The sequence below is a fragment of the Podarcis erhardii genome (assembly GCF_964252035.2).
Source record: "Podarcis erhardii genome assembly, chromosome: 7".
Lineage (NCBI taxonomy): Eukaryota > Metazoa > Chordata > Lepidosauria > Squamata > Lacertidae > Podarcis > Podarcis erhardii.
The window spans coordinates 28,586,762-28,610,602 of NC_138511.1; the positions used below are offsets into that span (position 1 = coordinate 28,586,762).

General features: G+C 48.7%; 2 protein-coding genes across 2 annotated transcripts in view; both read right to left on the reverse strand.

The window, feature by feature from the left end:
* Positions 1-208: 208 nt before the first annotated feature.
* Positions 209-23,841, reverse strand: part of ESPN (espin) — a 116,552-nt gene continuing 92,919 nt past the window's right edge. The window contains exons 10-14 of the mRNA XM_081870915.1: positions 20,123-20,268; positions 17,388-17,666; positions 3,595-3,674; positions 2,387-2,398; positions 209-1,192 (exon numbers count right to left, since the gene is read on the reverse strand). Coding sequence (XP_081727041.1) covers positions 1,045-1,192; positions 2,387-2,398; positions 3,595-3,674; positions 17,388-17,666; positions 20,123-20,268 — 665 coding nt within the window. The 3' untranslated portion in view covers positions 209-1,044. The remainder of the gene's footprint in view (positions 1,193-2,386; positions 2,399-3,594; positions 3,675-17,387; positions 17,667-20,122; positions 20,269-23,841) is intronic.
* On the reverse strand, positions 13,492-16,462 carry LOC309347152 (espin-like protein; the record flags this gene model as incomplete). The annotated part of the gene is made up of 2 exons (XM_081871492.1): positions 13,492-15,276; positions 16,403-16,462. 2 exons carry the CDS (start codon positions 16,460-16,462, stop codon positions 13,492-13,494), a joined length of 1,845 nt encoding a protein of 614 aa, XP_081727618.1.

Genomic DNA, 23,841 nt, shown 5'->3' on the forward strand with positions numbered 1-23,841 from the left:
TCTCGATTCATTTTTTCAGTGGTTATTCTTTTGCTTCTGCAAGCTAAGAGCGAGAGGTCAAAGAACTTGACGGGATGCTGAAGAACCTTGTTCAGCCATGCCCCCTTTCAGAATAGAAGGTAATCATAGCATTGGAAGGGACCAAGAGGGTCATCTAGTCCAGCCCTCTTAGGTCTTAGGGTTAGCCAAGACAGCAGCAACGGACGAATCTGGAGAAATTTTTTTATTGCACAGATGGACATTTGGACATTAAGCAGTTGATATCATACCAGCCAAGTGGGGGTGGAGGGTATTGTAAGTTGCTAAGGTTGCCATGTGGCTAGATTTCATATTCAACTTAGCCTTAGGGTGAAGACAGACATAACACTCCGGACAGCCAGTTTCCCCCCTCCCCCAAAGTGTGACATCAGTTTCAGCTTGACTTACACACAAGTGAATTTATGCACATCCTTCCCCACCTTTCAGTATGTCACCCACCTCCCTGCTTCAAATGCTTCTTAAAAAGGCATTGTGAACATTAATTCAGAAATACTAACAAGTTGCAAAACGTTTCTCAGGGTTGGTGAAGTCCCAGGTGCTAGCCAGTCAGTGCTCATCCCTGGTGCTTCCCGACACACTGAAAACTGGTACATGGGCATTCTGGTTTTTATTTCTTTCTTTTCATTCCAGGAGAGAAAACGGTACATTATATTTTAGGGCATAGTTTCACATCACTTCCAGCAAAACTTAAGAATGTTATGCCTGTCTTCACGTTGAGGGGTGGGGGTAGGGCTGGTCTGAAAATGGGCACAAAATGAATAAGAAGAATTGGGGGAACGAGCAATTGGAGAGAGATGGCATAGGTCAAGGAGGTGTGTGTGTGGTTTTGCTGAGAGGAGAGAGAAGCCCAGAAACAGGAAGTGGGGTAGGGGTGGGCAGGAACATCCCTCCTCCTCCTCCTCCTCCTCCTCTCAAACAGCTCACAGGGTCTGAGATCTACAGGATGGAAGCATCTCCAAGCACAGCGGAACCAGGCAGGTGGGCAGATTGAAGGACGCCCAGGTCCTAGTGCTTCGCTATGTCTCCTTTTTTGAGGATGATCTGCCTTTGCCAAGGCGCCAATTTTGATTCATCATACCCAAGAGTCCTTAGCTTTTCTGACTGCTCTTTCTCCTTCTCTTCCTCTTCTCGCCGCAGCTTTTCTTCCTCTTTTCTGTTGGGAAGGAAAAGGGAGGGGAGGCTCAGCTGGTTACCAAAGGCTTGGGAGGCACCAAAGCTAAAATGCCCGTTCATTCAGCACATAGGTGAACTGCGGAACTCCCTCCCACAGGAAGCAGTGACAGCCACCAACTGGGATGGCTTTAAAAGAGGAGTGGGCAAGCACATGGAAGAAGGCAACCAATGGCTGCTAGCCATGATGGCTATCCTCTGCTTCCATGGCCAGAGGCCAGTAATGCTTCTGAATTGCCATTTTCTGGATATCAAGAAACCCCAGAGTTAATGAATACAGAACACGTGATTAACTATGGCTTATTATCCTAATAATGGATGTTCAATTGTTATTTTAGATAAAGTCAACATACCAGACGGTCGGAAGACTATTCTTGACACTGAGCAATACTAAGAACTGGAGAGCCCCTTTTTGGACTTTTTGTGTGGAAAGGAGAATGAATGAAACTTGGGGTGTTTGAGGTTGAAGTTTGGGGAAACATTGCCTAGCAGAACGACGAACAGCTGGATATTATCCTGGAATACAGCTGGATACTTTGAATAACCTTAATATACATAATTGAAAGACGGAGAACCACAAGTCCTCCTTATTTCTTTGTCACCTCTCTCTCTCTCTTATTTTTTGTGATTTTTTTTTCTTGTAACCCCCCCCCCACTTTTTCCTTTTATCTCCCATGCTTTTGCTTTTGTTTTATTTTCTGATGTCCTCTTCTCTGGGTTAAAGAGGATGGTTGGTAGGTGAAAGGCCCTGTGTGAGAGGCAGGGAAGGGGAGATCTCCCAGGGTGGGAGGCTGGGGGAAGAAAGGGAAGCTCCCAAGTGGGAGCTGGGAGGGTCTGCCCCCCCCCATCTGTGTGAGACAAGGGTTAAGGTCTACCTTTGGGAGAGGGTTTATTTTATTTTATTTTATTATTATATTATATTATATTATATTATATTATATTATATTATATTATATTATATTATATTATATTATATTGCCCCCTTTCTCTTTTCTTTCTTCTTGTTGTTGTTGATGCTGCTTATTTAGATTAGTTCAATTTGTTCACTTTTTATTATATTGTATGTTGAATAGTTTTGATAATTTTTAAAAATAAAAACAAAACAAATCTGAGCCCTCTTTTTCGCCAATCCTTAAGCTGCCACACTTCCGAACCGGTCACGAAAGTAATGACTCACCGCTTTTGCTCTCTGCAGAAGAAAAGGAAGAAGAAGAAGAAAATGCACCCGTTAGATCCCAAATTTATAAGAGTAATACTATAAGCATCTACTCAAAAACAAGCATGGATGAATCTCTTCATTTTTGGCTTGTTCCACTTTTAAGAGAAACCACAGCAGTGTTGTCATTAATATGCCCGAGGCATGTACAGAATCCACCCCCTTCCAATGGTTGAGAACCTGCCTGCAGCCATCTATTGTCCCAGGTCTCCAACTTTCCTCATTTTCCACCCACAGTATGGATAATAAATAAAAACAAATAGGGCCAGTGAGAAGCTGCAGGAGAGATTGGCCTTGCCTGGCTTGCTACCTTCCCCTCCTGCTGTCTTTCCCCACCTACCATCTCCAAAATGTGGCTAAACCATCCCATGCTGAAAACACAATTTAGCACCAATTTAACAATTTAGCACCAATTTAACAACAGCCCGGGACGCGGGGTGGCGCTGTGGGTTAAACCACAGAGCCTAGGACTTGCCGATCAGAAGGTCGTGGTTCGAATCCCCGTGACGGGGTGAGCTCCTGTTGCGTGGTCCCTGCTCCTGCCAACCTAGCAGTTCGAAAGCACGTCAAAGTTCAAGTAGATAAATAGGTACCCTATATTTACCCTATAGGTAAATGGCGTTTCCGTGCGCTGTTCTGGTTCACAAGAAGCAGCTTAGTCATGCTGGCCACATGATCCAGAAGCTGTACGCCGGGTCCCTCGGCCACTAAAGCGAGATAAGCGCCGCAACCCCAGAGTCGGTCACAACTGGACCTAATGGTCAGGGGTCCCTTTACCTTTACCTTAACAACAGCCCATATAGGATATGATCTTTGATTCCTATTTTGCAAGTCCAGCCAGGTTGCAGCCTCTATTGTTACTCCTGAGCTGCTTGCTCAGTGCTGTGGTTAGAGTGGTGGACTACTAGGAGCTGGAAGAGACCAGGGTTCGAATCCCCACTCAGCCACGAAGCTCACTTGGGTGACTTGGGGGTGGGGTGCAGTCCCTGCCTCTCAGGCTAGCCTACCTCACAGGGTTGTTGTGGGGATTAAATGGGGAAGGGGAGAACCTTGTGCACCACCTTGAGCTCCTTGGAGGAAAAGGCGGCACACATTTGCAATCAATAAAGGATGCCCTTGCCGACAGCATCCCTTGAGCTGCGTTTCCTCCCCCTGGAGCCTGCGCTCACCTTTCCTCCTCCATCTTCTTGCGCAGGATATCCCTCCGCCAGGCGGGCATGGTGGCCAGTCGAGCCTCTTCCTCTCGCTCCTGCAAGGCAAAAGAGGTGGCTGAGGGTTTTCCTTCTGCTCAAGCCTGCAAGAAGGGCTGGAAGAAAGGGAAACGGAGGCCGGAGAGAGAGAGAGATAGAGCAGAGAAGGTAGGTGCATCCGTTCCAGAGCTCCAAGGCTGGCTGGAAGAGTTTTGTGGCCCCAGAAGGGAGGAAGGGGACATGGAAGCTGAATTTGTCCTGGAACACTTACAGGGGAAAGCAGGGATTGGTGGGGGCAGCAGGACATAAGAACTGCCTTAATGGCAATGGGCAAAACAGGTGAACCCCTTTGCCACCCATTCTCCAACGGATATCTGCTCTGGGTGCTGATATCTGGCACCCAACAGGGAGATAGACTTACTTAACTACAGCATGCAGACCCTCTCCCCTCGGTAATCTGCTACAGAAACCATGGAATGGGCTTGTGGGTCGGGGTAGAAAAAGCACTGAAGATCCATTTGTTTTGATCAACTTTTCTGTTGGTTAGGAAGCTCTCTTGAGGCTGCAGAACAAATCTGGCTGTTAACCTCTCTACTAGGTAGCAAAGAAGGAAGGTGAAAGCATAACACATACACACACCCTCGCACTCAGAAAACCAGCTCAGGCTGGGAAAGGGAATTCTATGCCTTGCTGCTGCTTTGGAGATACCACTGGACGTCGCTTCACTTTGGTGCAATTAAGTGGAGACGCCTTAGGACAGAACTCTGCCAAGTTCTGCCAGAGATCTGGAATGTGTTAGCTGTGCCTTGGACTTCTCTGCCCCATTGCCAACACTTCCTGCATTCTGGCACGTTTGTGGCTAAACTCAGGGCCACTGGAACTGGAAAGGAATCTCAGAAAGGAGGTAGGTGGGGAAAAGTTCAAGAAGGATCTAAACAGGGGGTTTTGCCCATCTCTCCACACCGCAAAACCTCCTTGCAAAACTTTGTGCACGGACCTTATTTGCAAAGGGGTTTGCACACTGAAATAATTTTTCCAGGATAAGTTGGTCAGAGCAACTTCCCCTTTGGGTGGGGGGCTGCTGTAGGCATGGCAGCCTTTCCAGGAAGATTTCACAATGGGGAACCAGCCAGCCAGGTAACCCTGCCTTTGCATGCTTTCCCACAGTGAGAGAACCACCAGAAAGCATTAGACGTCCCTGTAGAAAAACATCAGTTTTTGCTCCAACAAATGGAAGGAATCAGGATGAATTTGCTGTTAAGGGTGTGAGCTGCTCTATGGTCAGCACAGTGCCTGAAACGTCAACTGCTTATCCACACCTCCACCTCCCAGTCTTGTAAACCCTCTGTTGTTTTTGTTTTAAAAAATATTTGGAGGCTTTGCACTCCGTTTGACTGGGGCAGGTGCAGGTGACTAAGGAATTCTATGCTCTCTTAAAAAGTGCCATATTTGGTCCCATTCTGTGGGTATGGCTAGCACTGGCTAGTCCAGGCTTCCTCAACCTCAGCCCTCCAGATGTTTTGAGACTACAATTCCCATCATCCCTGATCATGGGAGTTGTAGGCCAAAAACAGCTGGAGGGCTGAGTTTGAGGAAGCCTGGGCTAGTCAATGAAAGAAATATTCCCTCTAGATGGTACCCAAGGCAACTCTTGGTCCTTCTTCTTTTAGAAAGCTTTTAAAAAATAAAATAAAATCCTTTGTCTACAAGGCAGGCACCCCTCTAAAACTTGGACAAAATTTGCATCTGCACATATAAATCAGCATAGGCAAATGTTATGCAAATTTGTGTCACGGGTCAGGATAGGCAAATCTTGGTTTCTCTTAGTTTCTCATTTTTTCTAATCTGAAGTTCAGTCAGTTTGTGATCCCCCCCCCATTTAACCCTCATGAAAACTCACGAGCATTTTAGTGCGAATTCCTCCTAATATACAATTTTTGTGTGTACAACTTGGCCTAATATACACATTTTAGAGAAGTAATTAATCCCAATACCATGCATTTTTTTATTTAAAAAGTTATTTTCTCTATCTAGCTATGCGTTGTTAAAGACCCTACCCTAGCATGTGCGATTTTGCACACATTACTTGGCTGGAGAAATGCATTGCAAAATTCGGAGAAGTTAGAATTTTGAAGAATGGCTGTGTTTCAGAAAAGGCGAATTAGGCTTTTACATACAAATCCCCACCCCTACTCTTAGTTCTGGGCCTGTGCCCCAAGTCCTTTATGGACTGAGACAAATGCCCTTTCCCCCTTAAAAATCCCACCTAGTTTCTCAGCCTTTTTTGACAATATTCTGTGCTGGTGTTGTGTTGTTCAGCCCTCAATAACTAGGGGAAGGCGAGTGGGGATTGTCAAGAGGTCTAGGATGAATTGGCAAATGTGTATGTAAGTGGGAGGGAGCGATGTACCTTTCTAGAGAGCAGGAATCACATCCAAGCTTTTTCCCTCCCGACACTACAAGTTGTCATTTCTTAGCTGCCTTAAAACAACATGATTCTCTAAGAACAGCAGATCCTCTACAGTAGTACGGGGTGTTTTTTTTTTTTGGCATGGGTGGGTATGAAGAAAGAGTAAGAGACCAGTTAAGATGAGATTGGAGAACAGTTTTGACAGTGGGGTCAGGGATCGTGGAAACAGGACCACAGTGAAAGAGCAGAAGATGGAGATGGATCAGGAATCCCACCAGGGCAAGCCGCTTAGGTGGAAGAGCCCAGTGAGCACGAGGGGGTTTAGCGCTCAGCCCCCACAGAGAGGTGGGACCTAAATTCCTGGGAGATTTACTGCTGAGAGGATAAAGGGGCTTATACGTGTGTAGGAACTGGAGGTCGTACGAGGCTATGGCTGGACTCAGGTACAGAGCCAGGATTGGCTGGTAAAGTTGCAAGTCCAGGGGGCAGCCGAGGCCAGTGTTGCTTGGAGGGGCTGGGAGGGGGGAGAGGCTACTTTTACAGAGCTTTTCCAGGGAAGCAATAGAAGACATGCTTGGCACACTGAAGAGCCCAGCTTCCCTGGGAAAGGCTCCTGTCTGGAACCCTGGACAGAAGAAGAGCTCTGCTGGATCCGGCCCATTCTAGTCCAGCATCCTTTTCTCACATGGGTAACTGTTCTGAAACGCAGTTCCAAGGGAAGGCTTGTGGTTGGGTGCAGGGCTACCAAAGAAGGAGTCCAAAACCATCACAGACCCCCCAACATTTCTCTGATGAAATTAGGGACATCCTATTCCATGATTCCATAAAGGGATGCGGGTGGCGCTGTGGGTTAAACCACAGAGCCTTGGGCTTGCTGATCAGAAGGTCGGTGGTTCGAATCCCCATGGTGGGGTGAGCTCCCATTGTTCGGTCCCAGCTCCTGCCAACCTAGCAGTTCGAAAGCACACAGTGCAAGTAGATAAATAGGTACCACTCGGGCAGGAAGGTAAACGGCGTTTCTGTGCGCTGCTCTGGTTCGCCAGAAGCGGCTAGTCATGCAGGCCACATGACCCGGAAGCTGTACGCCGGCTCCCTTGGCCGATAGAGCGAGATGAGCACCGCAACCCCAGAGTCAGCCACGACTGGACCTAATGGTCAGGGGTCCCTTTACCTTACTATTCCATAATAGTAAAATAATAATTTTATTATTTATACCCCAGCCACTCTGGGAGGCTTCCAAAATGTATAAAAACATTGTAAAACATTAAACATTTTTTTTTAAGTTCCCTATACAGGGCTGCCTTCAGATGTCTTCTAAAGGTAGCATAGTTACTTATCTCATTGGCGGGGGGGGGGGTCACATAACCCCATACCCTCCAATATTTGTCTGATGAAAATAGGGGCATCCTAAGGAAAAGTGGGACATTCTGGGATCAAATCAGAAACTGGGACAGCTTTGTAAATCTGGGACTGTCCCTGGAAAATAGGGACACTTGCCGAGGGTCTGCCAGCAAGGTCTCCCAGGCTCTACAGACCTGGGACAGACAACCCATCTCCTTGCTGCGGGGTTCATCCTATGTCCCTTTATGCCGGGAGACCTGGCAAGCTGATTTGCTGTAAGTCTATGCCTTCTTTTAACACAGCACTAGAACTGATCACTATGGTGTTTTGGCCATCCTTCTTTAGTATCCCTGCACCCAACCACAAGCCCTCCTTTGGGCCTGTGGTTTAGAACACCAACCGAATTCTCCCAATTCGGTGCCTGCTCCAGAAGTTGTTCTCTACTTCCCCTCATCCCAGACCGCAGCAGGGACTGATGAGAATTCAGAAATATCTGTGGGGCCACTGCTCAGGGGAAGGCTGCCTGCAGAGGCCCTTTCAGCCAGAGTAGGCAATACTGAGCTTGACAAATCAACGTAGTAGAAGGCAGTTTTCTATGTTCCTATCCATGAGGGAATTCTTTCCAGGCAATCCACTCTGGGCTGGAGAACGCCAGTTCAGTAGGAACAGAAACCAGCAAGAGCCAGTGGACTCAACAGCCTTGGAGGAATGGGCAAACAGGTCAATTTCAGTTTCTCTCTAACTCCCCCCCCCCAATCTTAAATTCAGTTCTTCACATTTCTACATCAGTTTGGGATTTGTTTTATTTTTAGTGTCCTCGTCAGCATTTGAGCGCAGGTTTCTCTTCATACATGTTTGCAAAGCAATTTTCTCTCAAAAAATGCATTTTTGTGTGTAGCTTTCACTAACCTATTAATTTTTGTGCACCCCCCCCCCCAGCATATGAATCTTTTTTTTGTTGTTGTTCGCATGACTGGGAAAACTGCACTGCGACTTTGTGCATATCTGGAAAAATGGGCACATTTCAGCAGGTGCATCATTTCAGGAAGGGCCAATGAGGCGAACACGAACTTCTCCCTCATCTCTATGTGGCCTTGGGATCAAATCCAGCCAGTGCTTCTTTCTGCATATTTGAGTGAGGCCAATTCACACTTTCTTAGCAATTATGGGTTTTTTTCTGCATGCAAAGTCATCTCTTCCCTCTGCAGTAGTATCTGTGCTGCAGATTCAAGAAGAGAGGTTTAGGCAAAACAAAACTCTCTGCCTGCTGAAAGCTAAGCATTCAGGGTTCTAGCCTTTGAATTGCTAGTTTTCTGCATGCAGGGATTCCCCTGCAAAACATGGAGAGAAATCACTTATGTCTCAGCAGAGGCTTGTGTTACTAACTAGTTGCATTTCACAGCAAACAACCGGGGACAGGCAGAAGGTGGTTCAGTTAGGACCAAACTAAACTAGGACTAAAGAGATCTGGGATCAAATATATATGTCTGCTTTTCCCTTAGTGGAAGGCATGAAGAAACTATACAAAGGGTGTGGGGAAACCACCATCACCATTACATGGCACTGGTAAAATAGATATTTAGGTGATCTGGATCTCATCTCTGTTGCATTCTATACAAGTAATTGCCTTATACTTTCTGCTCTCCTTTCATCACTGTACTGCATGGGTAAGGTCTCTCATCCATTCACATTTTGAAACTATTAGAATTCCATTAGTACCACTGGCATACAGTGGTACCTTGGTTCTCAAATGCCTTGGTACTCAAACAACTTGGAACCCAAACACTGCGTACCCGGAAATAAGTGTTCCAGTTTGCGGACTTTTTTTGGAAGCTGAACATGCTCCATTTTGAGTGTTACGCTTCTGATTTGAGTGCCACACTTCCGTTTTGAGTATTACGCTGAGGTCTGCCTGTTTTTGCTATTTATATTGCGTTTTTGTTTTTGCGGCTCTTTTTAGTTTGTTTTTGTGACTGTGTGGAACCCAGTTCAGCAACTGATTGATTGATCGTGTGACTGCAGTACATTGTTCATTGCTTTCATTTTATGGATCAATGGTCTCGTTAGATAGTAAAATTCATGTTAAATTGCTGTTTTAGGGATTGTTTTTAAAAGCCTGGAATGGAGTAATTCATTCGGCATTACTTTCTATGGGAAAGTGCACCTTGGTTTTGGAACGCTCTGGTTTTGGAACGGACTTCCGGAACGGATTACGTTTGAGAACCAAGGTGCCACTGTACTTGAACAGTCTTCCTCCAGAGAGGTCCTGGGACCTGGGAGAGAACAGAGTTCAAATCCCCACTCGGCCATGATCAAGGGTGATCCTGGGCCAGTCACTGCCTCTCAGCCTAACCTACCTCACAGGGCTGTTGTGAGGATTTAAAGAGGAAGGGGATAACCATCTATGCCATCTTGAGCTCCTTGGAGACAAAGCTGGGATATAAATGCAATAAATAAACCTCAATAAAATAAACCCGCCTGCCCCCTAAATGCTCTGCACTGCAGTTCCAGTCAGCACAGCTGTGCTAAAAACATCTGGAGAGCACTAGGCTGTGGAAGGCTGAACTAAATGGATCTTTGGACCAATCCAGGAGAGTTGCTGTCATTGTTGTTACTGGCAGAAATCTGGATTCTGCACTTTTAACTCCTTTTTTAAAAAATGTGGCGACTTTGATGATGATTACTATGAATAAATTTCAATTTCTTGTGAGGCCTGGTCTCATGTAGAGAGGCAGGGGATATTTAGATATTTTAAACAAACACGTACGAAGATCCAGCACATGGCCTGAGCAAGTCTTCTGCCAACAAGAATAGATATGCTCAATTCCTTCCATGCAAGAGAGAACTTTATTTCTTAACTTCAGTATCAGAGAAAACAACACTGACCCATGAACAACAGGCACACTAATCCTAAAATTTCTCCACACATGCCCCCCACTGAACCCTCAACCCCCCTGTTTCCCCCCTATTGCACTAGCTGGAGCTAACAGAGACAAGCAAAGGGGGAAGTGGAATGGAACTTTTGCAGATCAACACACTGAGCTAATCAGAAGATGCCACTTCTGCCACAAGTCAAAATCACACAGCTCAAAGATCATGCAAGCAGAATGAGAGGTTGATGCATCTGTTTGTGTTTCGATTGCCCAAACTTCCCCGAGTGATGATTTGGTTATTTGCGATGTTCTCTGAGATATAAATAAATTCCTGCGGGGAAAATGAGGACACCACCGCACACTCAATGATGGGGGGGGGGTTGCGGTCGGAAATTCTAGGACCCTGTTTCCAGGTGATTTCAAGGGCTGAGAGCGATCTGCTGCTACTGTGCTACAAACCACAGACAGCCAAATAGATGCGATGTTATTTATGCACATGGCTGTGGGTATTTTAATTTTTTATTTTTTTAAAAGAATGGAAATAGCTGCGGGAAGGTCTGATTTGGATTGGGACCGTGGTTGGAGGCAAAGGGTTAAAGGCCCCCTCCTGATCCATATCACACACCTCCCCGCAATGAATGCTGCTTACTTTAAAACAAACAATCACACTATTGCTAACTGAATAATGAAAACATTGCGAACGGTACAGACTGCAATGTTTGAAGCGTGTCGAATAAAACAGGCTACTCGAGAGTTGCTTTTCCTTCTTCTCGTGGAGTGAGAGCAAGAGCCAGGCTCAGTCTAGGGCCCCATCTGCACCATGCATTTAAAGCGGTCTCACACCACTTTAAGCAGTCTTGGCTTCCGCCAAAGAATCCCAAGAATTGTAACTTGCGAAGGGTGCTGAGAGTCATGCGGAGACTCCCGTAGAGTGGCTTAACAATCAAGTGCTCTCCTTAGGGAACTCTGGAGGAACAGGGTTCTCCTAACATCTCTCAGCACCCTCAGAAACTACAGTTCCCAAGATACTCTGGGGAAAGCCATGGCTGTTTAAAGCGCTACTGCTTCAAATGTACAGTGCAGATGGAGAATAGGTTGCTTAGGGCAGGTAGTAGATTTGAGATCTAAAGGTAGGTCTCTAAGTGATTTGCAGGAGATCAGCAAGGACTCTGACTCCCAGATGTCCGATAATAGCAAATTTATACTAAATTAGGCTGCTGAGATGAAGAACGCTTTTTGGAGGGAGATGGAGAGAATCAGGGGTGTTGTGTGACCGGAAGACTGTGCGTTCCAGTACTGAAATCCATGCTCAAGGATATCCCGTTCCTTAATTCTAAGAGTATATTTGCACCTGGCTCTGCCTGATGGCTCTCAGGGCTTGAGTAAAACTCAGAATAGATCACCAAAGACTAAAATCTGCCCTTCCTTGACTTACTGCAACTACTCAGCATTACAGTTTCCTAAAGGAGCGGGCTACCAAACCTCTTACACTCAAAATAATGAAAGATAACCATGGCCTAGTGAAGGCCTCAGCCTGAGACCCTGGAAAGCAACTGATGGTTGACATTAGGGCCGGCCCTGTCATTGGGCAAAGCACAAGGTCAGCTGCCTCGGTCGGCAGATGCTGAGGGGCAGTAGTTCCTCCTCCCTGCTGGCCATTCCTCCTGAGCCCTCGCATTGCGAATAGATCAAGCTGCACATATAATCGTTCACGTGCCCCTTCCATGAGAGGCCTGGAGGGCAGCAACATGAGAACGGGCCTTTTCTGTAGTGGCTCCCAGTTTGTGGAATGCTTTCCCCAGGGAGGTTTGCCCAGTACCATCATTGCGTATCTTTAGGTGCCAGGCAAAAAACCTTTCTTTTCTGTAACTAGGCCTTGGTTCGATTAACACTCTAGAATCATAGCACTATAGAGTTGGAAGGGACCACGAGGGTCATCTAGTCCAACCCCCTATAATGCAGGAATCTTGCCTGATGTGGGGCTCAAACTTACAACCCTGAAATTAAGAGTCTCATGCTCTACCACCTTTTTTTGAAGGGTGTGTGTGTGTGTTATTGATTTGTGTTTGCTTTATTGTGTACTTTGCGTTCTCATTTTTATTTCTATGTTGTGAACTGCCCTGTGATCTTTGGATGATATGCGGCATATAAATTTAATTCATAATAATATTCTCATTCATAAATGCAGCAAAGGGGGAAACAAATCATGAATAAATGCAGAGATATTCTGTGCCTTAGACTATTCAGCTCTGATCTTCCCTCATATCTTTGGTCATAGGGGAAGAGCAGGAAGGGGACATGTAGTGTAGATATGATGTCTGCTCTTCCTACTGATCTGAAAGAAAATGAGCCTTTGAAGCCAATTCTGCACAGATTCAGGGGTACTGTGTACTGACCATGACCATATGTGTGACCCCACTGTTGCTGGTCTGTCTTGGGTCTCAACATGTTGACGTACCAGGCGGACCAAGGTCTGGTGCATCAAAGGATTGCAGGGGCAGCTCAGCTAGACCAGGCGAATGGTCCACATAGGACATAATTTTGTTTGCCACGGTGGCCAATCAGGTGTCTCTGGGAAGCTGAGATGATGATGACAACCTTCCCCAGATACTCACAGAGCTCTAGGAATGTGACTAGAAGCACCATGGCTCAGTGGCAGGGTACCTTCAGGTTGGGAAATAGACCCCTGTCTGAAACTGGAGATGCTGCCAGTCAGTGTCGACAAACTGAGCTAGTTAGACAAAAGACCTTATTTGATGTTTAGCCATTGTGATCAGCAGAGGTTGGCAGACCTACCACTCTCTCTCTGTAAAAATTGGTCTGGTCCTTTCCCCAAGACTGGCCACCACCAACCTCGTGGTAGCAAATCCCTTGTATTAATTACATGATGGGTCAAGGAGACATTATTTACGCCTGCCCTGAATAATGCAAATCAGTGGGTTCTCAACGAATTGGAGACGTTCTCCCAATAGGAGTAAGGCGAAGCGCACCTCTGGCCCCTCGCCTCTGTTCGCCAAGACACGGCAAGGCCTTCGCTGAGGGCCCCCGCGTCCTCAGCCCCCTCCTCACTCCCACCACCGGCTTGAATAAAGTTGTCGCCTTTGAGAGCAGCCCCAAGATCACTTTCCACAAAGGTGGATTGGGCCGCAGTGGCGCTGGCAGTCTGCACTGTGTGCCTCTGAGTTTGCATGGAAAAAACTGGGGCCGAATCTCTCTGCGCATGCCCTCTCTCCACCCTCCCAGGAAACACCCTCAGATATCAAACATCTCAGCCTCCTTCTCCTTCCAGAAGGAGAAGCTGCGGTCTATATAGCGGCAAATGTCTTCGTTGCTAAACTCCCCGAGCTCCGAAACGAGCTGGACCGAGTTCTTCCTGCTCTTGGGGTCGAGGGACGCTGGGGTCAGTTCATCTGTGGTCATGCTGGGCTCTTGGACACTGCTGACCAATGTTTGGGATGACGCCTGATGGGAGAGAACGGAGGGTGGGCGGGGCGATGACACCGCTGACCGCTCTGCGGAAGCCGCCTGGTCGGGCTGCAGGTTGTCACCAAAGAATTCCTGCTTGAGGTCCTCGAAGCCGTCCAGCCAGTCCCTCTTGCCGGCCTCTACCTCCTCCATCACCACCTTGTGGAAGTGGCGGATGAGCTCCCAGCTGTGGCTGCCCAGCCGGTCGAACATCTCATAGCAGAGGAGGTGGCGGAACTTGCGCTCTGCGCGGCTCATGCTCATCTCCAACAGCTGGAAGTAGCCCAGCATGAAGAGGTCCAAGGTGAGGCTGTCGTAGGCCACAGGCGTGCCGCTGATGTGGGGCAGGAAGTGCTCAGGCCAGTAGAGCATGTTGGTGCGGCTCAGGCGGCGGATCTGCCTGGTGGGCACCTGGCTGATGATGCTCCTCCAGTGGGCGATCAGCTTCCCGACCACTTGCCGCTGCTTCATGAAATACAGCAGCCGGTCGTCCTCGCTGGGCTTCCTCCCCAAGGGCGTCAGCCGACCTCCGTCCGAGTTGGTGTTTGCAGCATCAGAGGCGGCCATCTTCCTCTTGGGCGTGGCCTGCCTGACCGACTCCGTGAAGGTCCACTTCTTCCAGTGCTCCAGGAAGAGGTAGACGATCCTCTCCTTCCGCATGTCGATGTAATCCTGGACGCAGCTCAACTCTGTCTGGACTGGGAGGCTGCGGGTCATGTGGTCAGGGCTGAACAGTGCCTCCCCAAAGGGGTCTCCCGCCACGCACGGGACGTCAGCCTGCTTCGGGAAAAGGACCCCCGCTTCGCTGTAAAGCAGAGGTGCATGAGAGAGAGGGATGGGCGGCTCCAGGCCCATGGTGGAGATCTCCTCTTCCCCGAGCCCACCAAACGGCTCGATGCCAGTGATGTAGTCTTCTTCCAAGATGGGCTCTCGGCCAAGAGTGAACTGAGCTGTCCCCACCGGCAAGGACCGCTTCCTCTTGTACACCCGGCTGGGCATGGCATTGGGCATCTGTGCCTGCATGTGCAGTTCATAATTGGCCTTGAGGTTCTTCACCGACACCCCCCACTGCATGATCTCCTTCTCCACCTCCTCCCGGGTGCAGCTGAAGGACTGCGACCGAGTGATGTTGGAGGGGCCTTCTTTGAGAGGTGGTGCGGCCCCCAGGGCAGCAATGCTGCCCGCCTGCTCTGGCCCTTGCGGGGTGACCATGTCTGCCAGGGTAATGGCCTTCCCACCCAGGGTGGCCAGGAGGAGTGCCATGCTCTTCAGGAGGGTGGAGATCTTGCTGCACCAGGCCGGGAGGTCCTCAGCCTGGCCTTGCATGCGCTTGGGGTTGACGGTGAAGTGCTCCTTCGCCAAGGCGGCTGAGACAGGCAGCAGCTGCTGTAGCTCCTGCTCCAGCTGCTCCAGCTGGGTCTCCACCTTCTGCACCTTGTGCATCACCTGGAGGTTCTCGATCTGCCTCTCCAGGTAGAGGATGTCCTCCTCAGTCATGAGCTCCCCGAAGGGCCCCAGGATAGCCTTGTGGGCATGGGAGTAGCGCCAGCCTTCCTGGTGGCTGGAGGGAAGCTACGGCAGGGCAGAAAAGAACAGAGGGCAAAGGGGCTCCCTCAGGACCGTCCTCTACATTTGCCCGGGTTTCGCACACGCCACAAGGCCTTACATGTCCCTTCGTGGTGTAATGGTGGCGCAACACGTTGGCGCTCCCAGGGAGTTGCGCAGGCCGGGGTAGGGCGGGTGGGGTGCAGCGGGGCAGGGGAAAACGGGAAAGTGGTTGGAGGGGGGAGGAGATAGAGACACTTACAGTTTCCAGCTCATGTGGCGGGCAGTGAGAGAACCACAAGGAACACAAGGGTGTGATCGACTCAATGGCAGAGGCCACAGGTATGATGCTCACACATTACACCACCGAGTGATCATGTAAGGCATTTAACGCTGCAGTATCGTGCTTTGTAGTAAACGGGGGGGGGTGTTGTCTATTAGGGGGTCCTTTTTCAGGAAAAGCAAGTTGGTTGGTTGGTTTTACTTAGATAGACGGACCAAATTGAAGACACTGCGGCAAAGAGTGGAGTTTGATGGGCCACCATCAGATGCTGGGAACCCCAGCCTTGAGCCGAGGACCCTTGGCACCTACTGCAGGTTAAATGCACTTCAGAGTCAGCCACACCAAGGCAAAGGATGCAGGACCATGCCAACCACATGCCAGCTGCATGCCCCTCACCTCTCCGCCTCCCCCCACCAGAGCACATGGAAAAGTCTCAGGTGACCAAACGAGGTGGGAAAGAAGAACCCCGAGCCTTGGAGGCTCAATAAACTTGATTTGCAAAAGGGGCCACGGAACCAGGCTGCTCATGTTGGAGACTGAGGGTCAAGGAAGGAAGGAAGATGGATCATAGACTCACAGAACTGGAGAGCTGGAAAGGACCCCAAGGGACCTCTAGTCCAACTCCCTGAAAAGGAGGGGTGGAGAGATGGATAGGATTGATAGGTAGATAGATACAGGTGTCCATGGGAGCAATCTGCTAGTGGGGTTGATATAACTGTATCTCATCATACAACACAGCAGTCCAAACCCTGGTTGTGGAGGAGTGCAGCAACTGGTGCACCCACAGCTCAAACTGGCCCGGCAGGGAGGAGCAGGGAAATCAAACCGGTGCAGGAATTGTCCCTAAGCCCCTGCAGGAAGCACACAAACCTGCCTAGCTGGCAGAACAATGCTGTTGTCGCTCTGCAGCGGAGGGGGATGTCTGCTCATCACAAGTCCTTACCCCCCCCCCCCACCTTAGCTGGTGCAACAGATTAGATTACAGCCGGCATTGCTTATCATTGATTTCATTTTCTGAACAGTTTAGATAGCTGTTCTTCTGTGCCATTGCCTTATTCCTCCTGTAAAGCCCTTTTGATATTTCCCCCTCACAACCAAGCGATGCACAAACCACGTGAAATAAAACAAATTTAGAAAACCCAAACAACAATACTGTATTGGAAGGACCACAGGTGAGCCTCTCCTTGTTCTAAAGTAACATTAGGGCAGCTTCCTAAGTAATTTTCAAAGGTTCCTGCCAGCTAGCTGAGGCAATACAGTGGTACCTCGGGTTAAGAACTTAATTTGTTCTGGAGGTGTGTTCTTAACCTGAAACTGTTCTTAACCAGAAGCACCACTTTAGCTAATGGGGCCTCCTGCTGCTGCTGCGCCGCCCCCATGCGATTTCTGTTCTCATCCTGAAGCAAAGTTCTTAACCTGAGGTACTATTTCTGGGTTAGTGGAGTCTGTAACCTGAAGCATCTGTAACCTGAGGTACCACTGTACGGAGCTTGGTGGATCAAAATGATCTGACCCAGGAGAAGGCAGTCCCCAGGGGTGGGTGGGGGTGGTTCCTCCCAAGAAACCCACTCTGGGCTGGAGAACGGTAGATCAGGAAGGGGAGGAGAATCCAGAAAGAGCTAGTGGACTGAGCAGCCTTCCTTAGCCTGGTGTCCATGCTGTTGGGACTCTCATCAAGCCCCGGACAGTTTAGCCCAATGGTCAGGGGTGAGTTCAGCAGCACTTGAAGGGGGTCTTGAGGCCGTGGTGCCAAGGGTTGATGCTTTCCTCAGAGGGAGCCTCACAGCAAACGCAGGTGACAAGACCAGGGCACGCAGCACCACGCCATGCTGACCAGCCCCCCCACGCTTCCTACCTTGCGCCTCTGCTCTTCCTCTTCCTGGATCTTCACCTGCAGCTTACGGACCATCACCTGGCGCTTCCACTCCGGGATGGGTCTCCCCTGCTCATCGTGGGTGGGGATCAGGGCCTCAATGTCCACCTGGCCAGCCGCGGCTGACGAGGAGGGCGACAGCGAGGAGCCGTTGACCACTGGCTCCGGGGAGGCCGCCGGTCTGGGCGCGGGAGGCGCATCCGGGGTGGACGGAGGGGTCGGTGTCCTAGTAGGGGAAGGGGAAGATGCAGGAGCCTCGACCTGGAGTTGGGTGGGGTGAAAAGGAGCCGAGAGTTAGGAACAAGAATTTGGTTTGCACTTACTTATTTCATAAAATGGATACACCGCTTGTGTGTAAATCAGCGGTCTACCCAAAAAAGATAAAACAAGAACATTATCACAAAGGAAAATGGACAACAGCCCTGTTTTGAAACCCGTAAGTGACAAAGCCTGTTTGCTGTTGCTAACCACCTCCTAGAACAGCTCACTGGACCAATTTCAAGTAGGGCCAGATCCGTGGGAGGTTTCCCTGTCCTTATGGCCTGTGTGAGCCAACACCCATACACTTAATCAGTAGACAGATTCTTTATGACATTGTCACTCAGAGAAGTGAGAGTTTGGGGAAGGATCAATGTCAAGGCCTGAAGTTGTGTCTAGTATTTTGCCAATGCTACTTAGACAAGGTCTTCCCATCAAGGGCTGTGGTCAAGCATCACAGGGGTAACTCCTTGGTGTGGAGGGAACAAACCAACCAACCAGATCATCTGATGACCAAGCTTGATCCATGGTACCACCCTCCCAGCCCGTGGTTCTGCCCCATTCCCCAGAAACCTCTTCTTGATGTTTTGACAGGATATTCTTTAGTGCAATTTGGATCCATCAGTCTGGCCTCCCAGCCAAGTCTTAACTTTTGTAGAATCATCTCCAGTGGCCTGCAGGCCCTTCTTCATGAAACCTACAAGATGATTAGCAATAACTTCAGCTGGTTTGAGCCTTTCTTCGGAGCAAAGTGGTAGATTTTCTCTTCCACCCAGGCCACTGCACACAAAATACCGGTAATGCTGTTCTGTGATGATGTTAGAGAACTACTGATCTGAATGATCTGCTTTCTTCTTCTTTTTTCTTGTTCTTCATCTTCTTCTTGTTTATATACCGCCCTATACTCGCAGGTCTCAGGGCAGGTCACAGAATAAAATCAGAACATAAAACCACAAAATACATAATCAAAATAAAAACAACAACAACCCATTAACACCCCCCCCCATTTTAAAAGGGCATAAAAGTTACTCTTTCAGCATAACTTTAGTTGTAACTTTACAGCCATCAAATAATCAGTTTCACCCTTCTGACAAAGATAATAGGATTCCTGATCCAACAATTTCAAACCTTTTTCTCGGACCCGACTGACTTTATTATGATCAACCATGAGATTTGTTGTTTTCTTCAGTGATCAAGCCAGCATCCATAAAGGTGGCAGTGGTGATGGAAGCTGTGGCCTGCAGGCCAGCACCATATCTGATGCTCTGCATGGCAACGTCATGTATTTCTAATGTATTCTACTCTTGTCTTTTTTTATTAGACGTAGAAGGCGTGCTTGGTTTTCCTAATGTCCATTCATAACGTCCATCTTCGGCACCAGCTATTTGTTCTTCATCTTCACCCGCAGAGAAAATCATTTCATTTGATGGTTCTGAAGCATCCCGTTTTCTTCTTCTCTGCTTATATTCCGCAAGGCTTCTTCTCTCATCTTGCCACTTCCACTTATGCTCAGTCATATATATATGACTGCAGGCACTTGGCAATCATTTTTAATCATTTCCATGCCATTTTAAACACATTTTTTCACACACATACACACACACAAATAATCGGACGAGTCAATATTTTTCTGTAGTTATTTACCAAGCAAAACTTATGTCAAGTTAACCAAAATATCTTTTGAATTCCCAAGTCATGTTACAACTTCTCATTTTTGGAAAAGCTGAAAAACTTTTCCATCCTCATTTTTGGAAAAGTTGAAAAATTCAACACGCCCCAATACACCTGTGGTTACAGAGTGCCCATGTGCCTCCAATATTTGTATAAGAAATAAAAGCATGCCCTACATGGGGACAGGACACCTACAGCCCTTTGAGCTCTTCTCTTTAGATACTTACTGTTTGGGGACATTTTGGCAGGCTTGAGGTATTGCCTCAAGATGGATTTTGGAATATGCTTTCTGCCCAGAGCGTCTGGGGGAAACCCAGCCGGATGGGCAGGGTATAAATAATAAATTATTGTTATTATTATTACTGCTGGGAACAGTTTGCAAGAGTGCAGCCGTGTGGGGCAGAATTCCCTGCAGCTGGAGTGAAGAATCCCCACTGCCAAAAAAACCAGTCTTGTTTTTGCATTAGTAAAAGTTTAAGGACCCCACTGATAAGCCCCCATCTGCTGCCCACCCCCACATCCTCTAAGGGCGATGCTGTTGAACTGAGCTCCAGAAGACTCCTCTCTCTCTCTCTCTCTCTCTCTCTCTCTCTCACACACACACACACACACACACACACACAGACAGACACAGAGCAGCCAATCAGCTTCCCTGCTTCTAATTACAAAGAGTTAATCCTCCTCCAAAAGCTTCTTTGGGGCCTCTGCCCTCCCCCCACTCCCACTTCTAAGGAGGATAAGGAGGAACGTGGTTGGCAATCAGGCAGGCATCCCAGTCCGTCACCTACATTGGTGGCTGTCTGGCCAGAGCCCGAGAAGATGGTGGTGAAGCCCTTGCTCTGGGGTGTAGGTTTCAGGCTCTTCCCGGCTTTGATTTCTGCCAGAAGCTCTGCGTTGTCACCGGTCGGGGACATCATGTTGAACGACTTGGTGCCTGAAACAGAGGGTGAAGGGGAGGGCGCGTCAATTTCAGCCCCTCTCACTTTCTTGTTTCTTAAATTCAGTTTGTCCGGATCTAGCCCAATCACCTTCTAAATCCGGCCTGTGGACGGTTCGGGAATCAGTGTGTTTTTACATGAGTAGAATGTGTCCTTTTATTTAAAATGCATCTCTGGGCTATTTGTTGGGCATAGGAATTTGTTCATATTTTTTTTCAAAATATAGTCCCGCCCTCTACAAGGTCTGAGGGACAGTGGACTGGCCCCCTGCTGAAAAAGTTTGCTGACCCCTGACCTAGGGCTTACATGAAACCCAAGCCACTTCCACGCAGCGGTTGATCGTGACCTTGCTGCTGTTCATACATTTGCAGCATCTACGCCACAATGCCACCACACAATATTTCCCCATTTAATCCGGATTTACTGTTTCCGAGGAAAATCCGATCAGTAAAACAAACCAATAAACCCCAAAAAGAGTTGATCCAGATTAAATGTGGGGGTAGAAAATACAGGGTGGCATTTTGATGAGGACATTATGTGGATTCTTCCCCTCCAAACCTGTCTGCAATAAACTGCCCATATCTCCTCCTCTCTGACTTGCTAGTTTTCCATGCGGATGGATTTTTTTTAAAAAAAAACAACAACAACAGGGGAGCATTCATCCTAGGAACGACAGATCCTTTTAATTTTGGTTTTCTGAGTTTCTCATTCTTCCAACTCAGCTCCTATTTCCACAGCAATTTGCATTAAAAAACCAACAACACCCCACAAACAATTGCCAGCATTTTACTGCGGATTTCTTCTAACAAAACCCATTTTTGTATGCAGCTTTGGCTAGCATACACATCATTGCAAGCTGTTTCCCCAGTTATGTTGCATTCTTGTATGTGTGTTATTTTTCCTACCACGTGCATTTTTGCATGCATCACCTGGTCAGATAAATGCATCGCAAAATTCGGTGGAGTGGAAATTTCAGTTAGCATTTGGGTTGAGGAAACGAGGGAGTTTCTCCTGCAAACAGAAACAAAACCGAACCGAACCTCCACCTCTTCATGCATACAGTTCCCCTGCCTGCAGTCTCTGACAAGGGTTTGAAGATAATGGGGAGGGGGGCATTTTCTCCAGAAAAAAGTACATGGCCAGAAAAAAGATCCTCATCATATTCCATCCTCACATAGCTACTACTACTACTATTATTTATATAAAACACCTGGAGATCTGTGACCTGTTGCCTCACCTAATTGCAACCTCACCCAAGAGACATTTTTCACATTATCTTTGTAAGAAAGAGGATCAATGGTTGGAGCTGGAAGATCAAACAATTCTGCCAATCGAGAGCTCTCTGGGTAATTGCTCAAGCCCATGCCTCCTCCTCCCCCAATTAGGCTGCCTCGGAGTTAATCATGGTCCACAGCAAGTGAGTTGAGCATTTCCAGTCACTGGCAGGAGAATTTGGCATCTTCATTTGTATGACATCGCTCACCAGACAGACCTCTACTGATTCCACCGGGCTTCTTAAGGAGCTCTACCAAGTCAAGTTCTGCAAATGATTCCCCCCCCCAAAAAAAACCCCTGGAGTCAATTGGACCACATCTATGCTCTGTGTATTTGAAGGAACCACCTTGGAACACAAAAAATCTGCAATGCGGGGGCGTTGATGTCCTTAAGAGCCCTGGCGAGCCTGGGACGCACATGGTAATCCCATCTCGGTGGAAGCTGGAAACATTCAAAGCAACGGCAAGCTAATCGCTACAACACGTTCAAAGCCAGTGGGGGGAAAGTTGAGTGGGCAGAGGTGTCCCACGACATCACCACAAAAAGCCAGCTTTGCTGTCGTTCGGGGAAGAACCAAAACATGCCGACACCTCCAACCAGTTCCACGGCATCCCAAACTGAGACGACTCACGTGGAAAAGGAAGCCCACAGACTGAAGCGTGCAAGATGCAAACAGGGTGCCCGACACTTCAAAGACAGATAGACTTGTGCAGTTGGAAAGGGTGCCAAGGGTCATCTAGTCCAACCCCCCTTCAAGTGCAGGAATCGCAGCTAAGGAATCCCTGGCAAATGGCCACCCAGCCTCTGCTTGAAAAACTCCAACCACCTTCCGAGGGAGCCCCTTCCACTGTCCAACAGCTCTCACCATTAGGGAGTTCTTCCTAACGTTTAGGCAGAATATCCTCTTGATTGGGTCCTCCCAGCAGACCACGCACCCCTCCTCTGAAGCCCGCAATGGCGCCTCACCTTTTCCTGATGCGACCCATCCAGCGTTCAGGTGCAAGGAATCAGACAGGTAGAGGTTAAGAAGGGATAAAGGAGGCCAGGGGAAGGCCAGGGCTGCGTTAGCCAGGTGCCAGCCCCTCCCATCTTCCCAGGGGGACCCAGAATAGCGCTGATCTGGGCTAATGAAAATCCCATTTTGGGAGCTATTTAGTCCCGTTGGGTTGCATCGCCTCCCCACCTGGCTAGTTCTGATTCTGGAGCGCAGGACTAGATGCTTGCTCCAGCCGTCGCCTGACCTCACACACCTGGCACCAACCACAGAGGAGCAGGAAATTGAACCACTAACATTGCCCTGGGTGCTCTGACCCACTTAGGGGGCGGGAAGGCTGTTGCCAAAGCTGGTCTACTGCAAGGAGGATACTTGCCCTGTTTGGTGTGCGTCAGCATAGCACGCAGGGCGCAGCCCCAGCGCTCCTGAGCAGACGGCGTGGCAAGACAAGACCCAGGCTCCTCGCGCCACCATCTGTCTTCCTGCGCCATGCGGCTCCGTCGCTCCTAATTCCCTAGCAAGGGGCCATGGTGCCACCAGAAAGGGGCGGAAGGAAAGGCTGCGGCGTCAGCCTCCCTCCTCCGGGCAGGAGGAATGAATGGACGGGGTCTTGGGAGCGCCTTTCCCCTCGGGGAGCAAAGACAAAAAGCCTGCTGGCATTAATGGCCCACTTTGAGAAAACGACATGCTATTAAGAGCCGGCTTGAGACCCCAAATCCTCCTGGATTCAGGGCTAATAAGCGCCATGTGTTGAGCGGCTGCCAAATTGGAAGCGCTAATAAGCCCCCGGGGGTCCCTGATAGATGTCCACGTGGCTCGGCTAATGCGGAGCATATGAGCACAAACAAAAGGAGCCCTGTGTGCTTCCTCCAGCAGAGGGGCGGCGGGCACAGGACAATCGGGGTTGGGGAGGGGTGAACTAGTCAGGGAGACTGCAGAGGGGACAAGGCTTTCCCAGGAGAACGAGCACTGCTCTGATCCACAGCGAGCTTCTGCCCTCGGCTCTGGTGGAAACTTAGCTCCTGAGTTTTGGGGCTAAGGTCTGGGGACTAGCAGCCCATGGGCCCCCAGGAAGTGGCAGCAGGTGAAAAGGCCCAGTATCGTGCAAATAATGGGGACCACTGCGGCTGACGCTGGTTGCCACAGCACCCTTTCCTCCTCCTTATCTCATCATCAACCTTTATTACGGTCCAGAGACCCAACAAATCGTTACAAAGCAATACACAATTCATACAGCTTACCTCCAGGTTAAACAAGCATTTCGTTCAGAATATAGGGATCATTGGTTCTTGCAACCACC